Source organism: Phocoena sinus, chromosome 2 (genome assembly GCF_008692025.1).
Source record: "Phocoena sinus isolate mPhoSin1 chromosome 2, mPhoSin1.pri, whole genome shotgun sequence".
NCBI classification, from domain to species: domain Eukaryota; kingdom Metazoa; phylum Chordata; class Mammalia; order Artiodactyla; family Phocoenidae; genus Phocoena; species Phocoena sinus.
Genome location: NC_045764.1, coordinates 87005721 through 87021477, shown reverse-complemented (window position 1 = coordinate 87021477; position 15757 = coordinate 87005721). Strand labels below are relative to the sequence as shown.

Here is a 15757-nt window from a genome sequence, read left to right as displayed (position 1 = left end):
GAGGGGGTTGAACTAGATGGTCCCTAAGGCCCTGTATGGCTCTAAAGCTTAATAAAGCTAAGAGGACAGGCATACTTAGGGTATTGGTTTGTGTCCAAATGGTTTTATGTAAAAATATAGGCTTCCCCAGTCATCTGGTGTCAGCTGTGCTGCTGCATCCCGGCCCCTCTCTGATTGATTGATCCTGAAATCATTTCATTTCTTTTAATTCTCTTTCACCCTGATTCAAGGTCATTCGTGTCATTACTTTCATGTTGTTCTTTCTAAGCTTAGGGAACTGTTCTACTTAAGAATTTAGGGGTAGGGCTTAAATAATGCTGGGAATTTGGCAGGCCTCAAGGGGCTGTGAGGGGCAACAGGACTGATAGCTCCTTGGATACTCTCGAGGCAGCTTGGGCATCTTAGTGGGGAGGGGGTAGAGACGAGCTGTACTGGATTTATTTCAGGGATGGGGGAAGGGAAGCAGACTGGAGTTTAATTAAAATTCTAATCCCAACTTTGCCCATCTTCTTATCAGCAACCAGCATTTCTGTTTGTGGTTCTGGTGATTTTGCTGTGATAACATATGTAGTTACCTCAAAAACTCTTGCAAATTGGCCTAAAATTTCAATATGCTCACCAGATGCTTTAATCAGACTTGGCATGATTCCATCTTTGGCCTGTGTTTTCAGAGATACCTCCTCCACCACTGCCATCTTTCTGATGGGAGGGGGGGCATTGGAGAGCTGGTGGTGAAAATTGAGCTGATTGCAAATGACAAAACAGTTTCATCACAGCATAGAGGTCTTTCCAAACTATTTCTGTTTTCCCGTAGCTAAGTGGGATTTCTGAGGAGGGGCTGCTCTGATTTCATCTTGGCCCACCATGAGGTTCTTCCTGCTTTGTGCCTACATGCTGCTTCTGATGATTTCCCAGCTGAGAGCAGTCAGCTTTCCTGAAGACGATGAACCCCTTAATACTGTTGACTATCACTGTAAGTGATCTAAAGAACATTCTCCTTTTCTAAGAAGGAAGCTTTTTCGGTTTTGATTTTCTAAGCATATTCATCTTTAGAAAAAGAGAGAGAGTTTTATGTCTTTATAATGTTTTACATACTAATTTATCCACAATCATTTCCTAGTGTCTGGAGAAAATGGGACAGTTTAGTTAGGTGCTTTTCTAAAGCAGCCCATATATAGGTTATATGTTTTCAGTTAAAAGAAAAAGACCATTTGCTGACATTCACTGTCCTTTATTCGTTCATATTCAAGACCTTAAGAGGGGAATTTAGTTAAAACCCTTTTACAACTAGTATATACAGCTAATCAATGCTGTATATCGATTCTTCAGCTCCGTAATCCTGACTGATGGTTTAGCCCATTTTTACTTGCAGATTCAAGGCAATATCCGGTTTTTAGAGGACGCCCTTCAGGCAATGAATCACAGCATAGGCTGGACTTTCAGCTGATGTTGAAAATTCGAGACACACTTTATATTGCTGGCAGGTAATTTTCCTCTCGTTGGTTTATTAGATTAAAATTCTTTTCTCTTGTGGTGCTTGCATTAATGTGTCTAGTTCATGAAAAACTAATATGTATTGTGATCAAAAATTGCAAGTAGCCAAAAATATTCACCCGGAAGAGTCAGTGCTGTGTACCAGGAACAAAATATAGCAAAAACCTTTCGCAGTCTTATTTTATTACTGCCATCAAGAAATCATGCACCATTCTTTATTCCTAAAGCAGCAGGAGAAAAAAATCATTCTTTAATCTTTTTTTAACTTGGAATTATTCAAGCAAATATTAGAAGTATGTCTGTGCTAACACCAAGTAGCAGTTTGACCCATGCCTGAAGAGCTTTCTTTGCTCCCTAACCACAGTGATGTATAAAAGCAACTCACTAATGAAAAAACACTCTTTGTTGACTTTCTTGGAGACAGAGAAAATCCAAGTGATCTCCAAAATGCAATAAAAGCAGATCTGTAAAAATAAAATAAGAATCAGCTTAACGCTTTTATGTATTCACATGATATGACTTACTGCCTTGTTTCCAACAGGGATCAAGTTTATACGGTAAACTTAAATGAAATCCCCAAAACAGAAGTAATACCAAACAAGGTGAGCAAGTGTAGTTGGCATATTTATTTGCACTCTCTCAGAACTTGGTTAATGTCCCTCTCCCCTCAATATTTAAAATATTGAACTTTGGTTTGCTTGATTGTTACAGAAACTGACATGGCGGTCAAGACAACAGGATCGAGAAAACTGTGCTATGAAAGGCAAGCATAAAGTAAGTGAAACAAACAACTGCCTACTAGATTGAGTCTCTGTGGGGGTTTGAGCCCACAGTGTAAGCATATGGAATGTCTAATGTTAATGTAATTGTTACTTTCTTTAGGATGAATGCCACAACTTTATTAAAGTATTTGTTCCGAGAAACGATGAGATGGTTTTTGTTTGTGGCACCAATGCTTTTAATCCCATGTGTAGATACTATAGGGTAAGTATATTTTATACAATGTGCTTTTTTTAAATCAACTTTTCTTCCTTTATGGGAATGTTGTTAGCGTCAAATCCTTTCTCCTATAGACCCAGTAATTTGTTTTATCTCTAATGCTGTGGAGGAATAAAGACAGAATTCTTCCCGTAGAATTTCAGTGCAAATAAAGCAGTATTGCCTTCAAACATGTACATTGAACAGATATGACACTAGCTATTTATTTTTCTTTTGTAGTTGAATACCTTAGAGTATGATGGGGAAGAAATTAGTGGCTTGGCAAGGTGCCCATTTGATGCCAGACAAACCAATGTTGCCCTTTTCGCCGGTAAGATTCTTTAGTGTAATGAATATAAATGATTAATGACATTGAAGGTGCAAGAGGAATTTAAAGGAAGAGAAAAGCTCATAACTAGGATAGCTACCTTGACACAGGTGTTTCAAAGACTAAAAGCTGGGCTTCCCTGGTGGCGCAGTGGTTGGGAGTCCGCCTGCCAATGCAGGGGACACGGGTTCGTGCCCCGGTCCGGGAAGATCCCACGTGCCGCGGAGCGGCTAGGCCCATGAGCCATGGCCGCTGAGCCTACGCATCCAGAGCCTGTGCTCTGAAACGGGAGAGGCCACAACAGTGAGAGGCCCGCATACCACACACACAAAAAAAGACTAAAAGCTACGAACAAGTTTTCAAAAAAGAGGAATTAAAAGTGAGCATATTATAAGTATTCTGACACTTGGCTCTGTTGTTAACTAGGCCAGTGATCCTGAATAAGTTGCCTAACTTTTTGATGCTTCAATCCCTCATCTGTAAACTTAGATGATCCCGTGGGTCAAGCTGTCACAGGTTGATTATGAGCATCGGGTTTAGATTTATTTGTATATGTAGCAATAATGTAGGTGAAATCACTCCAAAGGCTATAATACACTATATAAGATAACACACTTAGGATAATTATGGCTATTTTATCTAATTTATAACTTTGGTTTCAGATGGGAAGCTGTATTCTGCCACAGTGGCTGACTTCCTGGCCAGTGATGCCGTTATTTATCGAAGCATGGGCGATGGATCTGCCCTTCGTACTATAAAATATGATTCCAAGTGGATCAAAGGTATCTTTGAAGAATGGGTTTGGGAGATCACCAAGGGAAGTACCATGGCCGAGTGGGAACAGGAGACCTGGGCATCAGGAAATTCAGTGCATGACTTTATATGGTTTATTTAGAGCCAAGAACAAGCTGCCTTGGTTGTGAACGGGAGCATTAATGGGGGATGAGGAGACCAGTAGCCACGTCAGGAAAGTAGATTTTTATCCTAAGTGACCTCAAAAAAAAGATCTCAATTCTGTGTGCCATTTGCCTAACTCTAAATGCATGTGATAATCCTTGCCCACTTCCATCTACCTACCCTGGAAAGTTAACCCTGGGAATCAGTAGTTCGTATCTGCAGAGTTATTTTGATCTTTGGAGTCTAGAAATCAAGATTTTTTATTTTCAACTTAAGAAGTTTCCTTCCCTAGTTAACTACAGGTTAATGAATAAATCTGTTGAAACAAAGACCTTTGCTGTAGTTCATTTCCCTGTAGGCTTTTTCTAGTCCATTAGCTAACATTAAAGACTCCGGGTTCCCTGAAGCTTCAACACACCCATACTGGGACTCCACAGACTCGCTGGCATATCAGAGTTCTCCTTGGCTTGAATGTAGCAATGTGACATCTGTCAGTCATGCCTGGCAGTCAGGGTCTGATACTAATTGAATTATCCTTTAGGAACCAGTTTGTTTTCAATTTCTCTTTCAGAGCCACACTTTCTTCACGCCATAGAATATGGAAACTATGTCTATTTCTTCTTTCGAGAAATTGCTGTAGAACATAATAATTTAGGCAAGGCAAGTATATGATTGTGCACTCATACTGCATGGAATTGAGCCCACTTTGGTAAAGTCTTTGCATATTTTCCAGCACTCAAAGCATTTAGGGCCAAGTGCAGAGAGGTGAGTTGCTTATCCTGAGAATAATTGCTGTGGAATGCCTGCACAATGGCCAGAGTGGGAACAGCAGCCTTGGGCCTTGAGATTTCTTTTTTTTTTTTTTTTCTGTTACTACAGAGAATGTTCTGCAGGCTCCCTTGAGCTATGGATGCTTCTTTAACTCTTTAGAGTCTATTGATAGCTATTCTTTCTCAGCGTCAAAAGGCAGGATGGAAAGTAAGGGCCCCTGTTCACTGTTGAATACTTCAGTACAAGCCCATATGATTCTAAAACATTGCGGCCCGTTCTATGCCAGCTTTAAGAATGGTGCATTTTGTTAACAATATGAGAACAGAGCATGGGAGTGGTTTCCATTCAGCCGGGCCGTTTGATAGCTCACTTCTTATGGAGCTTGTTTGGCAGAGCAGGAAAATGGCCCTTTTTTCTCACAGATAAATCTAGTTGACATTCTTACTATACAGATCCCTAGGGAGAAGGCTGCCGGAGTCTTTTGAACCACATGTATCTTTAGCATGTTTCATCCCTCCCTTATCTGGCAGCTTTTTTTCCCGTTCTTCCAACGTGCTCATAACCCCGTCGCTTTGTTTTTGTCCCGTGGGCAGGCTGTATATTCCCGTGTGGCCCGCATATGTAAAAACGACATGGGTGGCTCCCAGCGGGTCCTGGAGAAACACTGGACTTCATTTCTGAAGGCTCGTCTTAACTGTTCTGTCCCCGGAGATTCCTTTTTCTACTTTGATGTTCTGCAGTCTGTCACAGACATAATACAAATCAATGGCGTCCCCACTGTGGTCGGGGTGTTTACCACACAGCTCAACAGGTGAGAACAGATCCCTGGCACTTCAAAAGGCCTTCCGCATCTCACTTGTGGGAACCGAGAACAGGCCCATTGTCTCCTGATACCATTCCTCTTTTTCAGCATTCCTGGTTCTGCAGTCTGTGCATTTAGCATGGATGACATTGAAAAAGTATTCAGAGGACGGTTTAAAGAACAGAAAACTCCAGATTCTGTTTGGACAGCAGTCCCTGAAGACAAAGTACCGAAGCCAAGGTAAGAAAAAAAAAAAAAAACGGAGAGGATTTTTGTCTTTGACAAAACCCTCTGGTCACGGGAAGCATCCATCCTCAGAGAGCAGCTGGGCCAACCTCCCACTCCAGGAAGGGTCCCTGTGCAGCGCTACAGACAGAAAGTCAGTGAATATGACTCTGAGAGCCTGAATATGGAGAGTCCCCAGAGTTCAGGGAAATAGCATCGCTCCTCTGGTTTGGTTCACTCTCCTTTCTCTCTTGACCTTGATTAAGTGTCTTCCACAATGGACACTTAATCCCTAGATACAAATTGTGAGGGGGGACCAAACACACTATGTTCCTTTCAGGCCTGGCTGTTGTGCAAAGCATGGGCTTGCCGAAGCTTATAAAACCTCCATCGATTTCCCGGATGAAACCCTGTCGTTCATTAAATCCCACCCCCTGATGGACTCTGCCGTCCCACCCATTGCCGACGAGCCCTGGTTCACAAAGACTCGGATCAGGTAAGACTGTGCAGAAACACGGGCCCTCTCCCATCCAGTGGCTTCCCTTCCTGTTGGCCGCCCCCCTGACCTGGCTCCCCTCCTCCGGCAGGTACAGACTGACGGCCATCGCCGTTGACCATTCTGCGGGACCCCACCAGAACTACACAGTCATCTTCGTTGGCTCGGAAGCTGGCATGGTACTTAAAGTTTTGGCAAAAACCAGTCCTTTCTCTTTGAATGACAGCGTGTTACTGGAAGAGATTGAAGCGTACAACCATGCAAAGTAGGTATATTATACGAGAACACTTTCTAGTACTTCCAGTGTGTGTTTCACCTAGTCATTTCCTTCCAGCCCTCTAAATTAGCAGTGGTTTGGCATATCAGTGTTTTGTTTTGTTTTTTTCCTCACTGAAATGAAACCCGGGTTTGTTGTTTTCCTGAGTCCGCTAGGGCTTGGAGGGTAGACAGTGATGAGTTTAAAAATAATTCAGCCCTTGTTTGTCACCTATGGAGAATGAGAATATTTTACCACCACCCTCTTACCTTGAAGATATATTTCAGGATGCTACATGGAGCAGACAGCTGATTACAAACACACACACAGAGTACACCATAATTCTTCTAACCACTGGTATAAAAAATTATGTGGACCATTAAAACAAACAAGAAATAGATGAAAGAAATGGAGCAAAGAAGACTAAGGAGAGATCCAGAAATGTCTAGCACAGGAAGATTTAAATGCATTGAAACATTATCCTTTTTCTTCCCTATAGTCTAACATGCTGTTCACAAATGCAATTCCTTTCGATCATCAGAACAGGAAGCCAATCTTTAAAAAACCCTTTGTCCAGCCTGAAATTAAACCAGCCATGCAGAGCAGTAGAAGATGAATCACATCATTATTACTTCCTAAACTACGTGCTTGCCTGGTTTGCTACTGAGAGTATTCCTTAACGCCTCCCCAGCTCTCAATAAGTGCAAAAACCAAGCCTCACTTGCCTCGTGTAGTTCCTGTAGCTTTTGACTTACTAAACGTCTGTCTTCAAAATGTCTCCCACAATCTAGGTGCGATGCTGAGAATGAGGAGGACAGAAGGGTCATCTCACTCCAGTTGGATAAAGTTCATCATGCTTTATACGTGGCGTTCTCTAGCTGTGTTATCCGCATCCCCCTCAGTCGCTGTGAGCGTTATGCATCGTGTAAAAAGTAGGCTGATGTTTCTTTCCTTATCCCGGGTCTTACAGCATCATTACCTTTGATGACGAGAAAATTCAATTTACGTTCTGTTTGGTTTTATACAGGTCTTGTATTGCATCTCGAGACCCGTACTGTGGCTGGTTAAGCCCAGGGGCCTGTGGTCAAGTGACCCCAGGGATGCTGTAAGTATACTTTGTCACATTAGCTGAGATCTTCTCCAGATGTGCTTCTATCTTCTCCAGGGACTCTAAAGCTAGAAATTTTAGAAAACTTCCAATAACACTACTTTTCTTTTTCGCTTTACTTTTCTTTCTTTCTTTCCTTTTATCTGTTTTTGTTTTTTGTTTGTTTGTTTTGTATGGGAGAAGGAAAAAAAAGAAAATCTGGAGCTGTGAGAGGGAAAGGAGATTGTAGACAGTGAAATACCTATGGGAAATGGATGGAGAGAAAGAACCAATTCTCTTCTGCTCTCTTAAACATTCTAGTTACCAAATGTTTAATAGAAATACTCATTTTAGCAAGCTATGTTGAAATGTCCTTTTTTTTTTTTTCTGTCTGCTCATTCTTACTAATCCATCTGTGTTCTTGGTTCTGCTCTGGTTGTCACTTGTGTTCCTATGAAGGCTGTTAACTGAAGACTTCTTTGCTTTCCATAACCACAGCGCTGGAGGATTTGAACAGGACACGGAATATGGCAACACAGCCCATCTAGGGGACTGCCATGGTAAGACCGAATCTTCCTTTCCCTCCCGGTGCTTCTTTTTGACCACATTAGCACGTGAACATTATTTTACAATCAGCCTTTTATAATGACTCAGGACACATGCCACCTAGCATTTAACTTAAACTTCACAAAAGCTGAGCTGTTTGGTCATGGGGATACATTAGAGAAGAATCTTACTTTTTTTTTTTCCTTCACGATTTACAATCTTGTAGGAAATCTAGAGAAAGGTAGTCTAAGCAGTAGGTTACTCTTTTAATTTATAGTCCTTTCTTTTGACTTTTTGAGTTAATTGGAATTCGTAAATTTTTGCTTTCTTTTGGTTACTTTTTACTGATTACTTGTTCCTTTAATTCTTTTAGAAATTTTGCCTACTTCAACTACACCAGATTACAAAATATTTGGCGGTCCAACATCTGGTTAGTTTTTTTTCATTTTTTTGAATTAACAACCTTTTCTTTCCTTCAGTTCAGCATTTTCAGCCCCTTCTCCCTTCCTTTTGCACAGTTTGGCAGCCCTTCATTTTTCTGCTTTGACTCATAACCCCCCTGATGGTCCGAAAGACTTTTTCTTATTCAGCACTTCACCCTGTGTAGCATGTTAACAGCCCATCATTGACCAAGGCACATCCTTTAAGAAAAATCCAATGGATTAACATAGGCTGCATTCCAGCTGCACGCCCGTCCACCCAAGCTTTCTTCTCTCTCACCCCTGTGCATTGTGAATGTTCCCTCTGGTCATCTATATTCAATGGATGGCAGAATTTCATTATTTACCCCTTCTCTCCTCACCTTTCCTAAGACCTAGTAAACAAATACACATTTCCCCAAAATGTGTATTTATAAATTTGAGAGATCTTTTCTGAATGGTTTGTGGTGATCCTAGAAACCTTTGAATGTTGTGGTCTCAGAGGTGTGAAAAAGGTTCCCATCGAATGAAGCTGGTTTCTGATGTATTAAGATGTTCGCTAGGCTCCCTGTGCCCCTCTTGTCTGCATCCGTTTTGGAGTCTTCATCTGTGACCGTTGCACCAGTCTGAATTGGGGTCTCCAGGGGTTTGACCTAAGATCATATGCTTACATTTTGAGGGAAAATCTACTTGGCAGAAATCAGTAATAGACACACAAAGAGGTTAAGTTACTCCCGATCCTGTTGCTGGTTCTAAAACTTACCAGCAGTTTCATTCCTCAGAGGGGAGAAAAGGATGGAAGATCTTGTGTATCAGAACATCCTTATTCAGCTTGTGAATGCCATTTCTTTTGCATGAGTTGCTGCTAACTCTTTGGAAGAAACTCCCCGGGCACTTTGGAAGGCACGGACAAGGTTCATCCCTGCTTCAGTGCTTTACCATGGATGGTGAGCCCTCAGTGCAGTCAGTAATCTACAGATAGACGAGATGTCTGTGGTAAAGCAGGACAGCCTCTTTGTCAGGTCTAAAATCAAGTGTTTATGCAGACCTAATCAGGTGTGTTCTGATGACGTTACACTGTAGGTTCCCCAGTGAAGGCAATACAGTTTCCAACCATCTATGAAAATGCTTTAAACAAATATACACAAAAGAAGGGATGTTGTCTCACAAAAGAATGAGAAACTAGCAATTAGTGTTTGGGATTCATCGTACCTTTTCCATGAGTGTCATTCATCACTGTAGAGGCTTCGTAGAGGAGTATTTTCAGTGTCTTCAAGTTGGAAATCTGCTTAATATGTCTTTATTGTTCATTTTTAGCTTATATTTTTCCCTTGCAAGAAAAGGATTTGGTATAATCTCCTTGGATGTGTTTTTATGAAATCCTAGAACAGGCTTTCTCATAAAATTTGCTTAAACTTTACTTGAAAATACAACAGACCAGTCAGAAGCCATCCGCTGTCACTACCCATGTTAATAAAAATCTGTTTGCCACCACAGACATGGAGGTATCTTCATCTTCTGTTACCACAATGGCAAGTATCCCAGAAATTACACCTAAAGTGATTGATACCTGGAGACCTAAACTGACCAGCTCCCGGAAATTTGTAGTTCAAGATGACCCAAACACTTCTGATTTTACTGATCCTTATTCAGGTATCCCAAAGGGTAAGGCCTCACCAGGGAACTCATCTCTCACTGAGTGGAAACCTGATTCCTAATATCTCTGAGGAACGTGTGGAGGTGAAGCCGGACGGAGCTGCCTCTGTTGTTACCATCGCCGCCGCTGGCCACACTCACACCGGTTTTCTGTGGTTATGTGGAGTGTGCATTCCTTAGCGGATGAAAGAGGTGGAAAGCTGTTGAAGAAGGAGTTGGTAAAACAGCCACTCAGACAATCTAATCCGTGTTGGCTTCTGTCTGAAAAAGCTACACTCTGCTGGGTATCAGAGAATTCCGAGGGTCACCCCAGCGATATCCAAAAGCAAAACTCATTAATTGCAAATATCCTGATATCGGATGTTTTGTTGAGGAGCCTTTCCCAGACTTTTGTTTAGCTGCAATTTACAACGCAATCTGAAAAGTACGGGAGGCGCGAAGTTGTTTGAATGCCACAAGCACTGAAACGTAACAGAGTGCTCGTCCGTAACTATCATTTTCAGCCCATAATAGAAGCATTTATCAAAGAGCTGTCTGCTGAGTTACCTTGTTAGACAGATCACGCTGGGGAAAAAATCTATTCTTTAGTGCTTACTAAACTGTGGTTATCAGGTTTCCAATCAGTTTTTATAGCAGTGCATTGTCATTTATGATTTACATCTATTGATTTTGGTTTTATTTGTTTTCATTGTAAACAATTTTATAATCATTCTTCCTCTTTTATTTTCTTTAGTAATTCCATTTCTCTCTACGTTTCTTTCTTTGTCTTTCACAATGCCACTGAATTCCATAGCCCTCAACATTGGTTAAAAACAACTAATGTTCAAAGGCCTTAGTACTAACCTAGAGCAACAGAATCTTCAAATCACTCTGACTTACCTTACTCTGGGATAGCTGTGCTTGTAGCATGTAACAGACTTGGATACCTCTTAAACTAACATGTCTAGATGTCTGTGGTTGCATTAAAAATCCCAATAATTATAAACTAATTCACTCTTCTATTCCTAGTCTAATTTAAATATTTCTTAAATATCTTAAGACAATTGGATAATATTACTTAACATAGTATATTTCCTTAGACTGTCTGGATTTCTTTCATAGCAGGCAATTCAAGAGTGCTTCACTCCAAGACGGAATGAAAAAAAAAAAAACAAAGTAAACATGAGAGGCTGTATTTGTAGCTAACAGTGACCAAGCAGATGCTTTTAGTTTGTGAACGAACTATATACTTTCATTCTAATTAAGATAGCATAATTGCATTAGCATAATTATTTTAGAAAAATATATATTTATACCAATTCATACATTTCCCTAATCCCAGTAGCTGCCCTTTAATCCTGATTTATGAATTAAGAGAAAATCATGAGAAAAAAACAGTTTATGAGTTTAAAATGGGCCACTTAGAAAATATATACCTTCTAGCTCTAATTTTTAGGTAGAAACCCTTAAAATTTTGAATGTTATGTAACAACTATTTAAGAGGGGCTGGAGGGGAAAAGACAAATACAGATCAGTGGAAGATTAGAGTTATCCTGGTATTTGTAGCGATCATAAATGTCTCTGGGGATCCTATTGGGATTAAAGGAAAAAATATGGGATTTTGGAGCCCACCTCACCCTCCAAGCTAAGCATATGGACCATGTGAAGGTAGTGTTGGTTCAGTGGCAGCCACTTGCTGGCTAATACTGTTTTAAAGAAGCTCCTCACTCAGACTCTTCTCCTGTGTGTCTGTTGCAGGTGTACGATGGGAAGTCCAATCTGGAGAGTCCAACCAGATGGTCCACATGAATGTCCTCATCACCTGTGTCTTTGCGGCTTTTGTCTTGGGTGCATTCATTGCAGGTGTGGCAGTATACTGCTACCGTGACATGTTTGTTCGGAGAAACAGAAAGATCCATAAAGATGCAGAATCTGCCCAGTCGTGCACAGACTCCAGTGGAAGTTTTGCCAAGCTGAATGGTCTCTTTGACAGCCCAGTCAAGGAATATCAACAGAATATAGATTCTCCCAAATTGTATAGTAACCTGCTGACCAGTCGGAAAGAGCTGCCACCCAATGGAGATACGAAATCCATGGTCATGGACCATCGAGGCCAACCTCCCGAGCTGGCTGCTCTCCCGACACCTGAGTCTACACCTGTGCTTCACCAGAAGACCCTGCAGGCCATGAAGAGCCACTCAGACAAGGCCCACGGCCACGGGGCTTCAAGGAAGGAAGCCCCCCAGTTCTTTCCTTCTAGTCCTCCACCGCATTCCCCACTAAGTCATGGACATATCCCCAGTGCCATTGTCCTTCCTAATGCTACCCATGACTACAACACATCTTTCTCAAACTCCAATGCTCACAAAGCTGAAAAGAAACTTCAAAACATTGACCACCCTCTTACAAAGTCATCCAGTAAAAGGGATCACCGGCGTTCTGTGGATTCCAGAAACACCCTCAACGATCTCCTGAAGCATCTAAATGACCCAAACAGTAACCCCAAAGCCATCATGGGAGACATCCAAGTGGCCCACCAGACCCTAATGCTGGATCCCGTGGGACCTATGTCTGAGGTCCCGCCCAAGGTCCCTCATCGCGAGGCATCACTCTACTCTCCTCCCTCGACTCTCCCCAGAAATAGCCCAACCAAGCGAGTGGACGTCCCCACCACTCCTGGCGTCCCAATGACTTCTCTGGAAAGACAGAGGGGTTATCATAAAAATTCCTCCCAGAGGCACTCTATATCTGCTATGCCTAAAAACTTAAGTTCACCAAATGGTGTTTTGTTATCTAGACAGCCTAGTATGAACCGTGGGGGCTACATGCCCACCCCCGCAGGGGCGAAGGTGGACTATATTCAGGGAACACCAGTAAGTGTTCATCTGCAGCCTTCCCTCTCCAGACAGAGCAGCTACACCAGTAATGGCACCCTTCCCAGGACGGGACTAAAGAGGACACCGTCATTAAAACCTGATGTACCACCAAAGCCTTCATTTGTTCCCCAAACCACATCTGTCAGACCACTGAACAAATACACTTACTAGGCCTCAAGTGTGCTCTTCCCCACGTGGCTTTATCCTGTCCGTGTTGTTGAGAGGATGATGTTGTAAGGGTACATTAAGACAAGAGACTCGCTTGTATTTTAAGAGAACCAAGTGGCCAAAGAAACTCTTCCTAACTTTGGCAACATCAGAACTTGCCATACGTAGCTACTGCAGCAAAGGCTTCTGCGTACTTGTCTGAAAACAAAGGAAGGTGCTGGTCATTCCATTTCTTTTGTTTGAAACTAAAGAGATATGTGGCTCCGAGGGGCTACCTGTAACCAGTATAAGGAGCTGATACAGTGCTCAGAAGAATCTGTCTGTGAGTAAATACTTGAAAATGGGTTCAACTTAGACTGCCATTCTGTGTGGTCTTCCCATTAAATGTGAACATTTTAATATGTATGCATTCACCTTGCCTCTTGCACAAATGTCAAAAAACGATGGTAATGTCTCAAAGAAAAGAAGTTGTAGATTACCAAACAATTTGCTAAAAATTCAGTCTTTGACCCAAACTGTAGCATTTTTTTATGTGTGGCATTTTTTTTCATGCCACCAAGGAACTGTGTTGCGTGTGCATGTGTGTGTGCGTGTAAGTGTGTGTGTGTGTGTGTGTGTGTGTGTGTGTGTGTGTGTGTGTGTTCTGTCCCCACTAGGATTTGTTTAGGTGCTCATTGCATCTTTTAGTGCTATGGAGTTATTTACATCGCACATTACTGAACAAGAGACAATAACTTCTTCCCACAGCAGTCCATTGGGTTCAGCTTTGAGAAAGAAGTAAAACCGAGGCTGATTTTGACAGTCAAAATGATTAACTTGACTTACGTGTTACCCAATGCCAGAATGTAAGAGTTCTAAGTAATTTTGTGCTGCTATTCACTAAAACTTCTATAACAGTCTTGCCAGCTTAAGGAGATGGAGATGATAAGAGGTATCCTTGATTTATCCACCAGTATTCAGTAGTAAAATTCACCTGTCCACTGTGAATCCGAGCCGGAATCACTCTACTCAACCTTGGACACACTAATGAGGTTTTATCTTGATTGTGTTTGGTTTCTCCCATGTAGTAAAATTCCCCTTCTTTTAATTCCCCCTAACCCCAAGGTAAAACAAACAAACACACACACACACACACACACACAACAGAAGACAAAAGAAGGGGATGTGAGAGGGTTGTAATTGGCTTAGCAGAAACAGTCTGTGAAAACCTAACAGTGGTGCAATCATGTTGTCTATGTTGTGTGATGTGAGAATTTTCTCCTAAGTCATGCAGGTAATGACAGTATACTGTACATATTACATGTGAGTTTACCTAAATCTGTGCATTTTGTGCCTTATTCATGAGAATGATAGAAGTACTCAAATATGTCAAGTGTTTTCAGTATAGCACATCATTTACTGAGTGCCAGTTGTAAATGTTTTTCAACCAGCACCTGAAAAGACTTTTAAAAAATCCTAACAGTCTAGAACAGTCAATTGTAAAACAATCTATCCAAATAGCTGCATTACATCCTTTGCCATGATACACATTCCACTCCTACTTTCTTAAGGATGAAACAGTGATAATGTGAAGTCAAATGAGGTTTCCTGGGTAATGTGACACCTGCGGAAACCATACAGAGTCATTTATTTGTAGTTTCGCAGAAGCCACTTAGAGTTGATTATGTGCAACCCTGATGACGATTTCGGTTAATAGGCTGCACACCATGGTTTATTGAACCTCATCTAGAAAGTATCAAGGTCAGACAAATCAGTTCAACTGTTTTCCCGTGATGATATCTGTTACCTGGGGGAGATGGGTTGCAGAAGACCAGAGCATTTTGATGCAGAATGTAGAATACGGATGCAGTCATTCTTTTCCTTTGAGAATATTGTTTAATAAAGAACACAATTCCCTGAGGTCTCTGGAAGCTCAAAAGCTAAAACTTATGTTCTTGAAACACTTCAGCTTTGAAACGAAAGTATTACAGATTGATAATAAATTAAACCAACCAACGATAAACACTCCTCAGTCCATCGCTGACAAACCTGTTCGAATTCACCTTACCGATATTAATCCCAGCGTGCGGAAAGTGGAACAGTAACTCTATGTGAACCCGGATAACATTTTAACATCGTGCTGCCTTGTAGTTTGTAATGTGAGTTCTATCAGTATTTATGTTGAAATTTCTAACATAAGATCTAGTCTGTATCCTGTTAATTTAATTTTAAAATGCTTTATCCATTTGTGCAAAGGTAAACACAGATTGTATCTTTTTTAATGGTACGGCATAAAAAGTAACCCTAAAGTGAAGTGGCTCTATACTGTTTTATAGAGTACTTTAACATGTATAGATATCTTGTAAACTTGTATTGTGGATGTGTAAATAATATGTACTTTGGGTTTTTAACACCGCATGTAAAGTCAAAATAAAATATACAAATCATTATATCCTGCCTCTTGATGTTGAAGAGGTCTGGAAGGTATCGTGTTTTTAACATATTTTTAAGTCAGTCAACATCCTTGAGAGCTTCTTTTAAAATATACCAAAATATTCTTACCTGGAATACTTGCCGTCAGGTCGTGGTTACCCCACCATTCTCATCTTGGAAGGCTGGGCAGAGCCCCTGAAAAACGTATAATTCAGAAAACCAGATGAACTGTACCACAGCAACAGTCAAATGCTTCAGGCCAACATCCCAGTGGCTCACCTTGTCCACGTATCGCTAGTTCAACAGGCATTTTTAACATTCATGATGTGTGTTCTCCTGTGAAATTTTTAATATTTTAGTTTAAAAT

The 15757-nt window shown here is 41.2% G+C and overlaps 1 protein-coding gene across 6 annotated transcripts in view; it reads left to right on the top strand.

The window, feature by feature from the left end:
- SEMA6D (semaphorin 6D) overlaps positions 1-15409 on the top strand; it is a 55608-nt gene extending 40199 nt beyond the window's left edge. For 2 of the 6 annotated variants that reach the window (XM_032621940.1, XM_032621941.1), the window contains 18 exons: positions 815-973; positions 1373-1484; positions 2036-2096; positions 2206-2268; positions 2377-2478; positions 2713-2803; positions 3463-3582; positions 4269-4357; positions 5062-5279; positions 5379-5510; positions 5836-5991; positions 6083-6256; positions 7039-7179; positions 7275-7352; positions 7833-7894; positions 8254-8310; positions 9797-9964; positions 11693-15409. In XM_032621940.1, coding sequence (XP_032477831.1) covers positions 865-973; positions 1373-1484; positions 2036-2096; positions 2206-2268; positions 2377-2478; positions 2713-2803; positions 3463-3582; positions 4269-4357; positions 5062-5279; positions 5379-5510; positions 5836-5991; positions 6083-6256; positions 7039-7179; positions 7275-7352; positions 7833-7894; positions 8254-8310; positions 9797-9964; positions 11693-12981 — 3222 coding nt within the window. In that variant the 5' untranslated portion in view covers positions 815-864 and the 3' untranslated portion in view covers positions 12982-15409. The remainder of the gene's footprint in view (positions 1-814; positions 974-1372; positions 1485-2035; positions 2097-2205; positions 2269-2376; positions 2479-2712; positions 2804-3462; positions 3583-4268; positions 4358-5061; positions 5280-5378; positions 5511-5835; positions 5992-6082; positions 6257-7038; positions 7180-7274; positions 7353-7832; positions 7895-8253; positions 8311-9796; positions 9965-11692) is intronic. The other 4 variants (XM_032621942.1, XM_032621943.1, XM_032621944.1 and 1 more) reach the window with 4 other exon arrangements.
- Positions 15410-15757: the final 348 nt, after the last annotated feature.